The 17016-nt window shown below is 38.2% G+C and overlaps 1 protein-coding gene across 3 annotated transcripts in view; it reads left to right on the forward strand.

The window, feature by feature from the left end:
• Tax1bp1 (Tax1 binding protein 1) overlaps positions 1-17016 on the forward strand; it is a 71452-nt gene that overhangs the window by 50275 nt on the left and 4161 nt on the right. For all 3 annotated transcript variants that reach the window (XM_042684929.1, XM_042684928.1, XM_042684930.1), the window contains 4 exons: positions 524-649; positions 3240-3311; positions 9578-9752; positions 10345-10487. In XM_042684929.1, coding sequence (XP_042540863.1) covers positions 524-649; positions 3240-3311; positions 9578-9752; positions 10345-10487 — 516 coding nt within the window. The remainder of the gene's footprint in view (positions 1-523; positions 650-3239; positions 3312-9577; positions 9753-10344; positions 10488-17016) is intronic.

A 17016-nucleotide genomic window follows, 5' to 3' on the forward strand; every position in this document is an offset into this window, starting at 1 on the left:
TTCATGGACTTTCCTGCCCATGCTACTTTGAATACAATCCTCAGATCTCATCTTCCTGAATAGGATTATAGGCGTGAACAACCAGCTCTCTGCTGTACCTTGTTTTCTTTAAGTGAATAATACGCTATTACTTATTGAATGATGTATCCATTCTTGAGCCGATAAATGTTTGGCCATTTCCTTTTTTCTTTTCTTTTTTTTGGCCAGTCCTGGGGCTTGAACTCAGGGCCTGAGCATTGTCCCTGACTTTCTTTTTGCTCAAAGATAGCACTCTACCATTTGAGCCACAGTTCTACATTCAGCTTTTCTTGTTTGTTTGTTTTGGTTATGTGGTACCGAGGAATTGAACCCAGGGCTTCATGCATGCTAGGTAAGCACTTTACTAGTAGGCCACATTACCAGCCTGTCAATTTTTATACTATTAATATTCTAATAAACATTTAGCATGTATCTAGGTATGTTTTATGGATGTATGTTTTGTATGGATTTTAAATCTTTTTGTAATTATACTAATTTTGTTTAGGATGAGAAAACCAAATGCAGTAAATATGCTGATGAACTTGCAGTAATGGAGCTGAAATGGAAAGAACAAGTGAAAGTTGCTGAAAATGTAAAACTTGAACTAACTGAAGTAGAGGATAATTATAAAGTAAGTTTCTCCATTGTTTGCAAACGTGAGGCATAATACTTAGCTGTACCTGATAATTTTAAAGACATGTTACCTTTTTTTTAACCAATATAATGTATATGTCTTCTTTTTTGGTATTGGTCCTGGAGCTTGAATTCAGGGTCTGAGTGCTATTCCTAATCTTTTTTGCTCAAGGCTAGTGCTCTCCCACTTGAACTATAGTTCCACTTATGTCTTTTGGGGTAGTTATTGTCTCATGGACTTTACTGCTTGGGCTGGCTTCAAATCACAATCCTCAGATCTCAGTCCTTTGAGTAGCTAAGGATTAAGGTGTGAGCCACTGGTGCCCAGCATTTATTGTACATTTTGAAGGTTCTTTTTAGTCAAACTTTTAATATTAAAGTGTTAATATTTTAATAATAAATATTTGGGTTATGTAGCCTAGGTTAGCATTGAACTCAGTCTTGATTCAGTAGCCCACTCACCTCTAAATGCTAGAATTGTAGGCATGCACCACCAATACCTGGCTCAAGTACGGAATAATTTCTTTAAATTGCTTATGACCTTATTACACTTCAAAAATGTCAACATCTCAAGGTAATTTAACATTTTTATGAAAATCTTATTAGAAAAAGACGGGGATAATGAAATGATCACTTTTCATCTTTAACAACAAGCAAACTTGCTGGCTTTAGTGGCTCACATCTGAATTCTCAGCCAGTTAGGTGTATGAGACCCAAGGATCCTGATTTGAAACCAGCTGGGTAGACAACTCTGTGAGCCTTTCATTTCCAATTACCAGCAAAAAAAAAAAAAAAAAGAAGTGGAAATGTGGCTCAAGTGAAGTAGTAGAGCGTCAGCCTTCAGCTGGGCAGACAACTCTGTGAGCCTTTCATTTCAAATTACCAGCCAAAAAAACCCCCCAGAAGTGGAAATGTGGCTCAAGTGAAGTAGTAGAGCGTCAACCTTCAGTGAAAGCCAAACAAGAGTATGAGGTGCTTAGTTCAAGCCCCAGTACCAGCACCAAAAAAAGAAGAGATAAAAGATAGAAGCAAAATTAAATGATAAAATTTGGGCTGGAAGCATGGCTTTAGTGGTACAGTGCTTACCTAGTAAGCGCAAGACCCTGAATTCAAACCCCAGAACAGCTTCCTCATATATGCACAAAAGATAGATTATAATTAGCCATCACATCCATACATTTAAAGCCACAATACTAATGTATATGGATATTGATTTTTCAGTTTTTAATAAATGAATTATAATCAGTTTAACTATAAATACATAGCATAGTTTATTTACAGAAGAAAATATTCATAAAAACCAACTTAGAAAAAGTAGACTTGGGACATTTTACATCTCAACTAAAAGTGCAAATTTGGAACTTGGGAAAGAGCATGGTCATAAGTTAATGTCTGTGGTTTATTTCCATGGGTTTGATAGTTGGAAATGTGAAGAAAACTTTCAGAGAGAAGAAACATGGTAAAGTACTCCTATTTGTGGTTGGGAAGAAGTAATAGCTCTAAGAAAAGGAGGGGAATGTGGTTGGGAAGAAGTAATAGCTCTAAGAAAAGGAGAGGGAATGCTGTTTCACATAAGCCAAAGGAATAGTTTGTTTTGTGATAGACTGGACAGGTATCCAGCTCCAAAGATTTTTGTTGTTGTTGTTCAGTCCTTGGGCTTGTACTCAAGGTCTTGAATTTAGAGCTTAGGCACTGTTCTTGAGCTTTTGCTTGTCAAGGCTAACTACTACTATAGCCCTTGAGCCACAGCTCCACTTCTGGCTCATTTTGGTGCTCAATTAGAGATAAGAGTATCATGAACTTTCCTACTTGGGCTGGCTTTGAACCTTGATCTTCAGTTCTCAATGTTCTGAGTAGTTAGGATATAAACCACCAGTGCCCAGCAGGAGTAAATCTAATACTACAGAGATTAGTCAATAATGACAAGTTAGAAACCAAATACCAAAAACTGAGGAAAATGCATGGATTTGGCAATAGGTATTACTTTGATAGGATGGTATAAAATCTCAAGTATAAGGACAAAACAGATAATGGAAAAAATTGAATTACGCATGGTAGGATATACCTGTAATTACAACACTTGGGAAGTGGAAGCAAGATGATTTTGAGTTTGACGTCAGCCTGGGATATGTAGGTAAGTGAATTGTTTTGATATAACAATATAAAATGAATCTGAAGTATGAGGAGAAATTAGATAATAGAGAAAATTTACTTAGGCATAGTGGTAATTGCATGTCTGTAATTCCAGTACTGGGGAAGTAGAAGTAGGGAGAATGTGAGTTTGAGGTCAGCTTGGTCTACATAGAAAAATCCTGTTTGAAAAATCAACCAAGCTTGGTACCAATAGTTTACAACTATAATCAACTTAAGATGTGTAGATCCAGATGATTTCAATTTGAAACTCACTGGGCAGAAAAGATGAGACTTTCCAAATTAATCAGCAAAAAAAAAACCCAGGTTTGATCATTGTCAGCCAGCCCACAAGCCAAACCAGTTGGAGGTTCTGAGTTCAAACCCCAGTTTTGCACTCTCCACTCCCCAACAAACACAACAAAACAAAACAATAATGATAATTTCTTTACTTTCAGCTTCAGTTGGCAGAGAAAGACAAAGAAATAAACAATCTGACTTCATATTTGGAAAACCTCTCCCGAGAGAAGGTATTGAACAGTGTACTGTAAGAAAAACAATGTTGAATGGCTTTTAAATATTTCTCCTAGGGCTGGGAAGTTGGCTCAGTGGTGGAGTGCTTGCCTTGCATGCATGAGGCCCTGGGTTCGATTCCTCAGCACCACATAAGCAGAAAAGGCCAGAAATGGCGATGTGGCTCAAGTGGTAGAGCGCTAGCCTTGAGCTGAAGAGCTGAGGAACAGCTCAGGCCCAGAGTTCAGGCCCTGTGACTGACCTAAAAAAAAAAAAAATTAGCCTATAAAAAGAATGCTTAAGTTAAAGATGACTAGTTTGGTATTTGAATATTTTATATCTAACAACTTTTTATAATGCTGAAATTTAAGAGTCTAGTTAATTTAAAAAATTATGTATGAGCTATTTCAACTTTAAATGAAGTAGGAAGCTAGCTGTAAAGTGACTTATAGTACCACAGAGTACATTTGTGATGTAAAGATGCTGTAGTGCCACGTTTCTGAGTGGTGGTTTGTAGTACTTTTGGTGCATCCCCAATCCCTTTTTAGGATCTGTGAAGATAAAGCATATCATAAACATAGTCCAGTATTTTTTGGATGTTTTCCTTCAATCAAATATTAAAACTTAGAAAACTTGTGTCTTCCATTTGAACTTGGTGCCTACTAATGTTTACAAAGTTTTATCTAATGAGACTGGCTATAATTAATTACACAACAAAAATATATCTAACTCAATGAACCAGGAATTTCCAAATCACCAGAAATAGTTATACTTGGTAAAAGTACAAGATAAACCTCAAGGTTGGATGGGGTTACTGTGGTGCAAAATCCTTATTTTTCAACTCCACCTCATCTTCCACGTTTTTCCTCTGCCTATTATAAAGAAGAACCTCATTTAATCTTCATTTGGTGTGTCAGCAGCGATTTTCTGACATCAGTGTCCTGTAATTAAATTCTGATTCCAGCTACTGCAAGTTTGTGTGGTCCCCACAGGTAAAAGGTTCCCACTTGAATTGCCAGCTACAAGTGAGCTGCCTACACTTTGCAGCTGAATGCAAATTTAAGGTTCTCACAATACCTACCATAAATTTTTTTTTTGTTGGTCATGAGGCTTGAACTCTGGGCCTGGGCACTATCCTTACGCTCTTCAGCTCAAGGAGAGCACTCTACTGCTTGAGCCACAGTGCCACTTCTGGTTTTCTAGTGGGTTTTTTTTTTTTATTGGAGATAAGAGTCTCATGGAGTTTCCTGCTTGGGCTGGCTTTGAACCGCAATCCTCAGATCTCAGCCTCCTGAGTAGCTAGGATTACAGGCGTGAGCCACCGGCGACCGGCCCATAAAATGTTTTGTTAGAATAACCCAGAGAAACATTCATGGTTATTATTGAAGTTTTATCATAATTGGTACAACTAAGAAACACCCAATTGGAAGAAGTACATAGGACAAGGTTGTGAGGCAGAACCTTTTTGCTCTTTACAAGTATATCATCTAGCTGGGAAGTTACCTAAGCTTGGTCCTTTCAGAATTTTTGCCTGAGATGGATTGATTTAGCTTGGCTAAAGCATTATGTAAGTGATTTAACTATATTCAGCCACCACCTTTACAGGTTGGAGGTGGCCACCAGGATGAGTGGGAGAATGTCCTGACATTTTCAACCTTCTAACCATGTTGTGTCCTTTTATTCCTTCCAGTGACTACCCCCCCCCCGCCCCCCCCCCCCCCCCCCCCACCTCTTGAAACTATCTGAGAGCTTACTCTGTTACCTCATAAACATAAGCATAGGTATCCTAGTTCTGGAAATTCCAAGGTTTGAGAAGCCTTGTCAAGAACCAGGTTAAAGATCAAACACACACACACAGACACACACAGTTGTTGTTGTTGTTATTACTTTTATTATTATTATTATTATTAATGCCAGTCCTGAGGTTTGAACTCAAGACCAGCACTCTACCACTTGGGCCACAGTATCACTTCTGGCCTTTTCTATGTATGTGGTGCTGAGGAATTGAACCCAGGGCCTCATGCATGCTAAGGCAAGCACTCTATCAAGCCACATTCCCAGCTCCTAACACACAGAATTATTTATACCACTGTTTGTTTTAAAGTTTATTTATTTTTTATTTTTTTGGGTCCAGTCGTGGGGCCTGAACTCTGGGCCTGGGTGCTGTCCCTCAGCTCTTCAGTTCAAGGCTAGCGCTCTACCATTTGAGCCTCAGCGCCACTTCCGGCTTTTTTATTTTTGCTTATGTGGTGCTGAGGAATCGAACCCAGGGCCTCATGCATGCAAGGCAAGTGCTCTACCACTGAGCCACCTTCCCAGCCCTTAAAGTTTATTTTTATGTTAGTCTATCCATCCATTATGTCCTATCTCTATAGTATCTATTATTTTACTTCCTACCAGTCATCTTTTTTCCTATCTGATAATCATCAATATGAGATACTCTTAGTCACTAGGTAATAATTTATTGACTTCACTAACTTTATGTTCATATAATACCTTTGGGTCATGGGTATACCTTCTAGCAGTTCCTAATATGGCAGGCATTAAACATTGTTGTTTTTGAACATTTATTTTCTTTCTAGAACTTAAAGATCTAAGCTCATCTAGTATTTTGTTTTTAAATCCTATCTGTGAAATCAGCCATTTTGGTGAGAAAGCAGCTCTCTTCCTACCCTAGAATCAGTTGACTCCAAGGAGTTTTCCTTCTGTACAAGTGGGGAATAATATTTAGATGCCAAAGTAATAGCCTATAATTTTTTCTCATTATTTCTGATACTTATTGCTTTTAGATCTTTTCAGTGGGTAAAGCTAGGAACATTTCTATTTTAGGTACCCCAAGTTCTGGTCCAAGCTTACAGCATTCTTCCTTATATTCCTCTTTTCTATTTGTGTACCCCTTCCACAGTGAGCTTCTCTGTAATACCACACTTCTTTTTGTTTTACTAAACATAACAAAAACACACTTTCAGAATTACTAATCAATATTGCTATGACAAGGATATGTAGAAGAGAGTAGAAGATAATGTTCAATCCTTTTGCCCCGATTGTTAACAGATCTGTTGTATGTGCTTTCCTTCTCTCCTCCTGACATTTCCCATTTGGAGTACACTTGTTTCTGATTGGATTCAGTTTCAGACACGTTACCCCTATACTTGGTTATTGTTTATTATTCCAGTGTGCAGTACATTCCTGTATTTTCCCAAAGCCTAAATTATATAGAATGTATTCCCAGAAATATAAGTTTCCCATGCTAGTTAAATTCCATATTACCCTGATAGAGTTTAAGTTCTCTTGTTTTTTTCACAGTAAGTACATGGTTTTTATTTCCCTTTGGTTTTTCTTGAAACAGTTGCCAGATTGTGCTAATGTATAGTTGAAAACTTTTCCTTTGTTATTAGTAATTTGGAAGCAGATATTTTGAGGCTCAGTATTTTGTTCCTCATCAGACTTTTCACCTAGTATTTTTTAGCATTTATTAATGATCTTCTAACTCCATCATTCTTTCTGCATTGACTATTTGGAATTTTTCTGCAAGAATGAGTTATCTTTCCATTTTCCTTTATTTGTTCATTGATTTTTGTAGTGTAGATTCAGAGATTCCTAATTTATTCAGTAGATTGTAATCCATCACAACCAGTTTGCTACTCAGATCACATTATCTTTTAACTAATAACATTCCATTTCAAACTAGCTGTTGTGGCCTTTTAATACAGCCTTCATTATTCTTGAGCCCTAACATTTGTAGTACAAAAAGGCAGTCCAGGTTCACCTTGTAATTTTCCTGCCCCAATCTTTTCTCCTAGGAACACTGTTCCTTTTACTGGAGCATAGACTTTAGAAACCAAAATCCTTATGCATTTGGTGCACCTTCATTACTTCTTAAGACTTTGATGTGCATTTGTGTCTTTGTCTTTGTCCATTTAAAATCAAATATCCCTGCCATTCCCTTCCCCTGCCAAAAAAAAAAAAAAAAACAAACAAACTTCTGCGAGTAAATACTGATGTATCATTATAGTTAAGTTCTGTGGTTTTTCTGTGAGATAGGAATCCAATTATGACAAGCTGGTCCTCTGACTCTGGATGTCTTAAAGTACTGGAGGGAAGGTGCTAGGTCGGCTTTAGTGTCAGAAAGTATAGATGTACCTTTATGATTACTCTAGAATTTGTTGCAGTATTCATTTTCTTGAGGGTTATTGGACTGAGGGGCATACTTCTGCTTTCCTTCTCCTTTCCCTTTTTTCCTCTTTCCCACTTATGTGTGTTTGTATGTATGTATGTTTGAACTTAGTGAATTTGGGGAATTTGCTCTTTGCACTTAAAACACTCCTTTAGCCTCTTTTTTTTTTTTTTTGTCGGTTGTGGGGCTTGTACTCTGGGCTCAGGCGCTATCCCTCAGCTCTTCAGCTCAAGACTAGTGCTCTACCACTTGAGCCACAGCACCACTTTGGGTTTTCTAGTGGTCTATTGGAGATAAGAGTCTCACGGACTTTCCTGCCCGGGCTGGCTTTTGAACCATGATCCTCAGATCTCAGCCTCCTAAGTAGCTAGGATTACAGGTGTGAGCCACTAGCGCCCAGCTTTTTTTCTTCTTCTTCTTCGATTCAGGTAAAAACCTATTTGTTTAAATTGTAGGCAGTGTGATCTTTTAAAATAGCCACAGGCTAGGTGCCTGTGGCTCATACCTATAATCCTAGCTACTTAGGAGGCTGAGATCTGAGGATTGTGATTTAAAGCCCAGCCTGGACAGAAAAGTCCAAGAGCCTCATTTCTCATTAGCCAAAAAAGCAGGAAGTGGAGCTAGGGCTCAAGTGGTAAAGTATGCTAGCCTTGAGTGCACTAAACTTAAGAACAGCACCCAGGACCTGTGTTCAAGCACCAGGACCAGCATGTGTGCATGCACACATACACGCACCTCCTCCTCTACCTCACCTTTTCTCTCTCTCCAATGGGCCTTCTATTCACTTGAGGTAATATGCAAAAGTCCTAACATAGCTTGTGATATTTTATATAATGTGGCCTCTACTTGTCTATCTTGTTGCATCTTCAGACCCAATTTCATATTCTGAAATGTAGAATATAGATTAGTGGATTTTCAAAGTGGATCTGACATTACCTGTATCACTTGTTAAGACAGATTCTAGTACCCATTCCAGAGTCAGGATTTCAGACAAGGTCTGTCAGGGGGCTGGAGAGCTCAGCCTCCTGAGTAGGTAGGATTATAGGTGTGACCCTCCAGGGCCCAGCTCAAATAATCACTGTTGTTATTGGTGGTGGTTGTTGGGCCTGAACTCTGGGCCTGGGTGCTGTTCCTCAGCTCTTTAGCTCAAGGCTAGCACTCTACCATTTGAGCCACAGCGCAACTTTTGGCTTTTTCTGCTTATGTGGTGCTGAGGAATCAAACCTAGGGCCTCATGCATGCAAGGCAAGCGCTCTACCACTGAGCCACTTTCTGAGCCCAAACACCACTTTCTAGTGAATATTTTTTTTTAAATCTTTCCTGAGCTAATAGAGTTAAGATTCTCATCTTTTGTTTGTTTCTTCTTTCTTTTTCTTTGTTTTGTTGTGGTGGTTGTGGGCTTGAACTTGGGGCCAGGGCTCTGTCCCTGAGCTCTTTATGCTCAAGGCTGTCATACTACCACTACAAGCCACAGCACCACTTCCAGTGTTCTAACTCTTAATTAGAGATAAGAGTCTCAGACTTTTCTGCTTTGTCTGACTTTGAAGCACAATCTTCATTTCTTAGCTGCCTGAGTAGCTAGGATTATAGGCATGAGCCACCAGCACCTGGCCATTGTTTCTTATGTATAGAAAAATATAACTCATTTGAATATTAACTTTATATACTACGGCCTTGCTTAAATTGACTCATTCTACTTTTTTAGATACCATAGGAATTTTCTTCATATGTAACAATATCTGTGAATAAAGAGAACTTCTTTTTAGTCTGTCTACCTTATTTATTTTTTAAACCTTAATCCTGAGTTAATTCACTGTTTATTTTGAACAGGATAGAGCAGAAGAACTATTTGTTCTTAAATAGTATTATTTAGTTTTTCAGCATTTAGGTTTTCTACAGGCTTTATTAAGTTAAAGTTGAGAAAGTTCTTTTTTATTCTACCTGGCAAACATTTAAAAACATATGAGTGACTGTTGGATTTCTAAAATGTTATATCTGTATTTATTAAAATGATTATATGAGTTTTTCTCTTTATTCTATGTTAGATGTTTAATGTTGCCCTTGGAGGCTTCCTTACTTCATCTTTCTTTTTGTTGTTAATTTTAGGAGCTCAAAAGGAGTTTAGAAAATCAAATAGAAAGGAGCACGGAAGGTCAGAGCCCCCAGCAAATCTCACAATGTCTCAGCGCATGCTCGGAGCATAATGGACATGTTCCTGTTCTCCTGAATGCTCAGCCAGTTCTGCAGTATGGTAACCCTTACACAACCCAGGAAATAAGAGGTCATTGAAGTGTTTTTGGCTTTGGGCTTAACTGAATTTGGAGATTTTTTTGTTTTTTCTTAGATTGTCATTGGATTAGAGAACTGGAATAGAAGCATTCTGTTTTTTGTTTTCAGTTTTAATGTTTAACGTTGGTGGCATCATGATAACCATAAATGTGTAGTCCATTTGTTTATTACTTATTGTTCAGTTGTCTTGCACCATTAGGTTTAACAATAATTTTTTTTTTCTTTGAGATGGAATCTGTGTATTTCTGTCTGGATCCTTTTGCCTTAGCCTTCTGAGTGTTGAGATTATAGGCTTATGCCACAGTGCCTAATTGGCTTTACTGTCTTTCCTCTTCCTCACCCTTCTTTCTTTGTCCCCAATGATTTTTTTGTTTTGGTTTATTTTTCAGTGCTAGTTACTGAACCCAGAGCTTTCAGATGATAGGCAGTTGGTCTACTACAGATCCACACTCCCATCCCCTAATGGGTTGCTTACTGTTCATAGTATTAGTACTATTACTTAGTATATAGGAATGTAAATTTTAGTAACTGGGTTGACCCTACCTGTCTAACCCCTCCCCATTTCTTCTGAAATTTTATTACAGATGGAGCAGATGGTGCTTTTTATCCAGATGAAATCCAAAGGCCACCTGTGAGAGTCCCTTCTTGGGAAGACAATGTTGTCTGCAGTCAGCCTGCTAGAAATCTTAGTCGGCCTGATGGTTTAGAAGACCCTGAGGATAGCAAAGTAAGTTGAATTTCTGTGGTCTGAACCTGTCCCTTTTATTTCCTGACTTAAAGTTGAAGGCATATAGGTATGTAGAAAGAATGTACACTTGTGTTTTTATATAATCACCTCTACTTGAGTTTTGAAAAAAGAAACTTGCTTGTATTTTAGTTTGAAAACAACTCATGGCTGGGAAGGTGGCTCAGTGGTAGAATGCTTGCCTCATGTGCACGAGGCCCTGGCTTCGATTCCTCAGCTCCACATAGGCAGAAAAAGCCAGAAATGGTGCTGTAGTTCAAGTGGTAGAGCGCTAGCCTTGAGCTGAAGAGCTGAGGGACAGTGCCCAGGTCCAGAGTTCAGACCCCATGACCGACAAAAAAACAACAACAACAAAAAACCCAACTCATTATGCTTCAGGATTTATATACTAGTAACACAAAGTGCAGAGAATTTTGGAATGTTGTAGGCATCAGTTAATATAATCTTAATCATCACAATATAATCTTAATCATCACTACTTCATTACATCCATTTGATTGTAAATGCTCTAGGATGGAAAAAGCACTGCATACTGAACCATAATATTGCCATTTTTATTTAATATTTATACCTTAACTGTAAAAGTTAAGGTGAACTCTATTATCTTCATTATTATAGTATCTTTTGGGAGAAATAACCTTTTTTAAAATTTTATTCTATTGTAAAGATGATGTCAACGGGGTTACAGTTTTCATGAGTAAGGTAGTGAATACATTTCTTGTTGAACATTCTTTTAGATACCTTTTTTTTTTTTTTTTTGGTGGCCAGTCCTGGGGCTTGAATTCAGGGTTTAGGCTTAGGCTTAGGCACTGTCCATGAGCTTCTTTTGCTCAAGGCTAGCACTCTTATCACTTGAGCCACAGTGCCATTTCTGGCATTTTCTGCTTATGTGGTACTGAGAGGAATTGAACCCAGGCTTAATGCATGCTAGGGAACCACTCTACCACTAAGCCATATTCCCAGGCCCTTAGATACCTTTTTTTTTGGGGGGGGGGGGAGAGGTACGGGGGAAGGTCAGTCGTGGGGCTTGAATTCTGGGCCTGGGTGTTGTCCCTGATCTTTTCAGCTCAAGGCAAATGCTCTGCTACTTGAGCCATAGTACCACTTCCAGTTTCCTGGTAATTTATTAGAGATAAGAGTCTCACAGACTTCTCTGCCCGGGCTGGCTTCAAACTGTGATCCTCAGATCTCAGCCTCCTGAGCGGCTAGCATTATAGGCGTGAGCCACTGGCGCCCAGCTCCTTAGATACCTCAATAATGGTTTATGTAGCATTTCTTATTCTGTGGCGGCAAAGCAATACTGATGATAGTTGAATTTGTTTATGTAGACTTTTATTTCAAAACACTTTCATTTAAGAGATTTTTCCACTGCTTAATGGGTTCATTTCCTCAGTGCAACTGTTGAAATATAGGTGTTTTTTTTAATTCATAACAGCTCTTTTTGGGTTTCTTGTGCATTAAGATAAATTTAAAAGAAATGCTTTATTGTGCTCTTTATAAGTACACTGGTATCGTGACCTGTTTCTCATTTAAAGTAGTTTGCTGCATTTAATTGCTATTAACCTTTGCAGAAACTGATCAGTGTTCAGACAGGCATGATTTTAGCCTTAGTGTTCAACACCCGTAATGGATAAAAATGTATTTCTCTCTCCTGCCTTTTGGCCTTGTATGTCCATTACTGAGAATAATTAGGAAAACTGTCAGAACTTTTGTAGCCTATTTAAGGTCTAGAGAATTATCTGACTGGTTCTTTTTATACCTTTTACTTTACATTTTGCATATTTAATCTGATCACTCTTGACACGGTTGTTACATGTGACAAGCCCTTCTCTTCCATAGTCATCTGCTTCCGTTTAATTAGCAGAATGTTCTTTCTGATCTGTGTGCTTTGCCCTCCTGCAAACCCTTGAGAAGCAGTGTTAGAATCTTGTGCTCATTTGCTGACATGCTTAGATTTGGTAATGAGATGAATATGCATACCTGGAATAATTGTGTTTTGTAATCAGACGATTTTTCACTTAGAAAACAGTTTTTATGCATATTTAAAACCTTTTAAGTTCTTTTTATTGCAGCAAAGATGACTTTTAAATGAATTATTTTTGTAAGAAGTGGAAAACAAATTTGAATTAACCTGTTCTTTCTGTTTTTTTTTTTTTTTTTTTGGGTCCAGTAGTGGGCCTGAACTCTGGGCCTGGGCGCTGTCCCTCAGCTTGTCAGCTCAAGGCTAGTGCTCTACCACTTGAGCCACAGCGCCACTTCCGGCTTTTTTCTTTTTGCTTATGTGGTGCTGAGGAATCAAACCCAGGGCCTCAGGCATGCAAGGCAAGTGCTCTACCACTGAGCCACCTTCCCAGCCCTGTTCTTTCTGTTTCTTTGCCCTGGAATGATTAACAGCCACAGGCACCGGTAGCCAACTTTGAGTCAGCCTACTCCTTTAGCCTATCTCAGAAAATGGTCAGAGTTTAAAACCCATTTAAAAAACTCCCATTTGTCTAATAATTGCAATTATGGTTACATCATAATTGTCGTGATGGTCATGACAGTAAATATTTCTATATATCTGTTTGCTAATGCTAAGTTTCTTAAAGTACCTCATTTGTTCTTCTTAGCAGTACTAAGGAGTGTGAGTTTTAACTATTGCTAATTTATTTATTTATTTTTTTTTTTTGTTTTTTGGGTTTTTTTGGGGGGTCCGGTCTTGGGGCCTGAACTCTGGGTCTGGGCGCTGTCCCTCAACTCTTCAGCTCAAGGCTAGCACTCTACCACTTGAGCCACAGCGCCACTTCTGGCTTTTTTCTTTTTGCTTATGTGGTGCTCAGGAATCAAACCCAGGGCCTCGTGCATGCAAGGCAAGCACTCTACCACTGAGCCACCTTCCCAGCCCCAACTATTGCTAATTTATAGTGGAAAAAAGTGAGAAACAGATTAAATTGCTAGCCTCAAATCAAGAGAGTTGATAAATAGGCAGGATTTGTCAGTTTGGCTGTAGAGGCTGTTGTAGGCTTAACCATCTATCAGGTAAGGCCCCACGAAAGGTTTCCATTCTTTCTCAGTTCATGGCACTTTTTGTTAGCATTTCAGTAGGGTTTTATTTGTTGTTTACTTTGGTTTTAGATTTTTTTTTTTTTTTAATTTTATTTTTGGGTCCAGTCGTGGGGCCTGAACTCTGGGCCTGGGCGCTGTCCCTCAGCTCTTTAGCTCAAGGCTAGCACTCTACCACTTGAGCCACAGCGCCACTTCTGGCTTTTTTTTTTTTGCTTATGTGGTGCTGAGGAATGGAACCCAGGGCCTCAGGCATGCAAGGCAAGCGCTCTACCACTGAGCCACCTTCCCAGCCCCTGGTTTTAGATTTCATAGCACTACCTAGGTCAAAAGAAATAATGAATAAGTATTTATTTTCTAACAACTTTAGTAACTATTAACATAGATATTTTTATTTTCTTTAAGTAACTACAGTTACTAAGGGTTGTGTGTTATTTTGGCCATTGTGCAGTTAATTTCTCAATCTTTATTATTCTATTGGGCAAGCTGTCTTCATTTCCTGTTGAGTTTTGTGGGGGTGGATACTAGATTTGGAACTCAGCCTTACACTTAACTTGGCTTGTTTGTTTGGCTGGCCCTCTATGGCATGAGCCTGTCCTCCCCAGCCCTGTGTTTTGCTGAGTAATTTTGGAGGTGGAGTCTATCAGACTTTTCTTTCTGGGCTGGCTTTGGTTGTTTACTTTCTTTTCTTTGTTCCTCCCCTTTTGGTTGCCAATATGGGGCTTGATCTTGCTCTCACACTCAGCTTTTGTTGTTGTTGTTGTTGTTTTGTTTTTGTTTTGGCCCAGCCTGGGCACTGTCTCTGAGCTTCTTTTACTGAAGGCTAGCACACTACCATTAAGCCACGGTTCCCCTTCTGGCTTTTTCTGTTTATGTAGTACTGAAGAATAAAACCAGGGCTTCATGCATGCTAGACAAACACTCTACCACTAAGCTTCATTCCCAGCCCTCAGGTGTGGCTGTGAACCTCTATCAGTCTGGGTCTCAGATTTCTCCGTAGCTAGGCTAGCATTACAGGAATAGCATTGCTTTCTTTCACTACAACTACTAAAGACTCAGCTTCTCAAAACTAGGATGTCACTGAGAGGAATGTAGTAGCACTAACTAAAGTTGATGTAGTCCTAAACTGGTTATTTATGTGATATCTGACAAGTACTAAAGATTTGTTTTCTTGCATATAATAATAGCTCTTAAAATTTAAAACCCACAGAATACCTGAATTTGCACTAAGCACTTTGATTCTCATTTGGAGACAGAAGTCTAAATCCTTGCTCAGTGTTGTTTGTATAGGATGGAGGAAAGGAAGTAGTATTGCCAAAAATATTGCTAAAAATGTAGAATCTCTTTTTCTACTCCAAATCTACCATAAATTAGAGAGCACTTAACAAAATTCTTAAATGGTCATATATTTGGTAAAGTTAAGAATATACTGGTCAGAACTTCTTTCTCCATTAGTCAGGGTTAGGTATTTTCCCTTTTTTTCTTTTCTTTTCTTTTTTTAACTGGTCCTGGGGCTTGAACTCAGGGCTTGGGTCCTGTACCTAAACTCTGGTGCTTGAGGATAGTATTCTACCATTTGAGCCACAGAGCCACTTGTGTCCTTTTTTGAATAGTTTATTAGAGTCTCGTGGACTTTCCTGCCCAGGCTTTTGAACTGCATTCCTCAGATCTCAGCCTCCTGAGTAACTAGGAATACAGGCCTGAGCCACCAGAGCCTGGCTTATTTTCCATTTGTTAATGCACAGTTTACTTTCCACTTGTTTTCATTCTTTTATGGATTGTTTCCCATTTTCCTTCATTCCTTTCCTGTCTTTCTGAAAGACGAATGAGGTTCACATATTCTTTTTAATATGTTGATAGCTTTCCTGTTGATTGCTTTCCATATGAAATCTTCTCAGGGGACTCCTAAACTGCCGACAGGTTTTATTGATACACATATCTTCATGACACATTCTTAGCGATTATTCTCATGAAGGACTGTGGCTCTAAAGGATCTGTGACTCTAAAATTGCTTTAATGAAAAATCAAAGCCTTCTATTTGTCATTGTGCAAGTTTCCCCCCCCCCCTCAATTTTTGCCATTTTTCATGGTCTTATTTAAAATTTTTTACTTTGTTTTCTGTTTATAGAAGTAGTATATAATTACAGTCAATTCATTTTTTAAAATAACAGATTAATGGGAAAAGAATAATCTTTGCAACAAATGGTTTCTAGGAACATTCAATATCCTTACCTCAATCTGTATAAATTGGGTCTAAATGTGAAAAGTTAACTCAAAGACTTATTTCTATGTTTTCTTTGGTTATATGGTATTAGGCAATGGTTTGTTTTATAGTGACACTAAAAAATAATAGGACATTATAAAAAGATTGTTTTTTTCTTTTAATCAGTTTTTTAATATATAGTTATTTTCTCTTTGTATTCTATATATGGTGGCTTTTCAAATTTTTTGTTTCCATGTGTATGTGCTGGAGATTGAACCAGTCATGCATGGATGCATGAACTTAGCATTCACGCATGTACTTAGCATGTGTGCAGTTGTCTGATGGCATGTTCAACAATACAACTGCCACTGAGCTGTATTTCCAGCTCTACTGGTTGGTATGTCTTAATGCTGAATTTCTCTCCTTTTATGACCAGGTGATGTCATTCATATCTTGAGAACTAGTTAAGTATTTATTGCTAAGTTTAGTTAAAGAAATGTGCCTTTTTATTGATTTATTTTGCCTTCTAAACTATTTAAGATTACCTTAGGAAAGTAATATTTGATGACAGGTTTATTGACAGAGTTTATGTGAAAAATACATAGTTCAGGGGCTAGTGGCATGGCTTAGATGATAAGAACATCTGCCTTGTAAGGTTTAGGTCCTGAGTTCTTCAGTACCACCAACCTAAATAAAAAATAAAGCAGATAATTCAGTGGTCTTTAAATTTTTTTTAGAAGTTCCTATTATTTACTGTGTGTAATAAATCCACAGATATGGCAGTTATTTAGTACAGAACTTGTTTTTCTTAATTTTTAAATGTATATAAATTGTAAAGTTCTGTGTTCTTATATCAACTGACAAAGTATGGGAAATGAGTGTTTGATAAAGCTTAACAATAAAATCCCATAAAAAGATGAATGTTAGGGGCTAGGAAGGTGGCTCAGTGGTAGAGCGCTTTCCTTGCATGCATGAGGCCCTGGGTTTGATTCCTCAGTACCACATAAGCAAAAAGAAAAAAGCTGGAAGTGGCACTGCGGCTCAAGTGGTAGAGCGCTAGCCTTGAGCTGAAGAGCTGAGGGACAGCGCCCAGGCCCAGAGTTCAGGCCCCATGACTGGACCCAAAAAAAAAAAAAAAAAAGATGAATGTTAACCAGTACTACCTAATAACAAAATTGGTTTCCTAGTTTCTTCAGTGTTTCAAATTTTTGAATTTTTTTTTTCTCTTTCAAGAGGAATCTGAAATTTTCATTCATTATCACTTTT

Source organism: Dipodomys spectabilis, unplaced genomic scaffold (assembly GCF_019054845.1).
Source record: "Dipodomys spectabilis isolate Male_0828 unplaced genomic scaffold, ASM1905484v1 ptg000092l, whole genome shotgun sequence".
NCBI classification, from domain to species: domain Eukaryota; kingdom Metazoa; phylum Chordata; class Mammalia; order Rodentia; family Heteromyidae; genus Dipodomys; species Dipodomys spectabilis.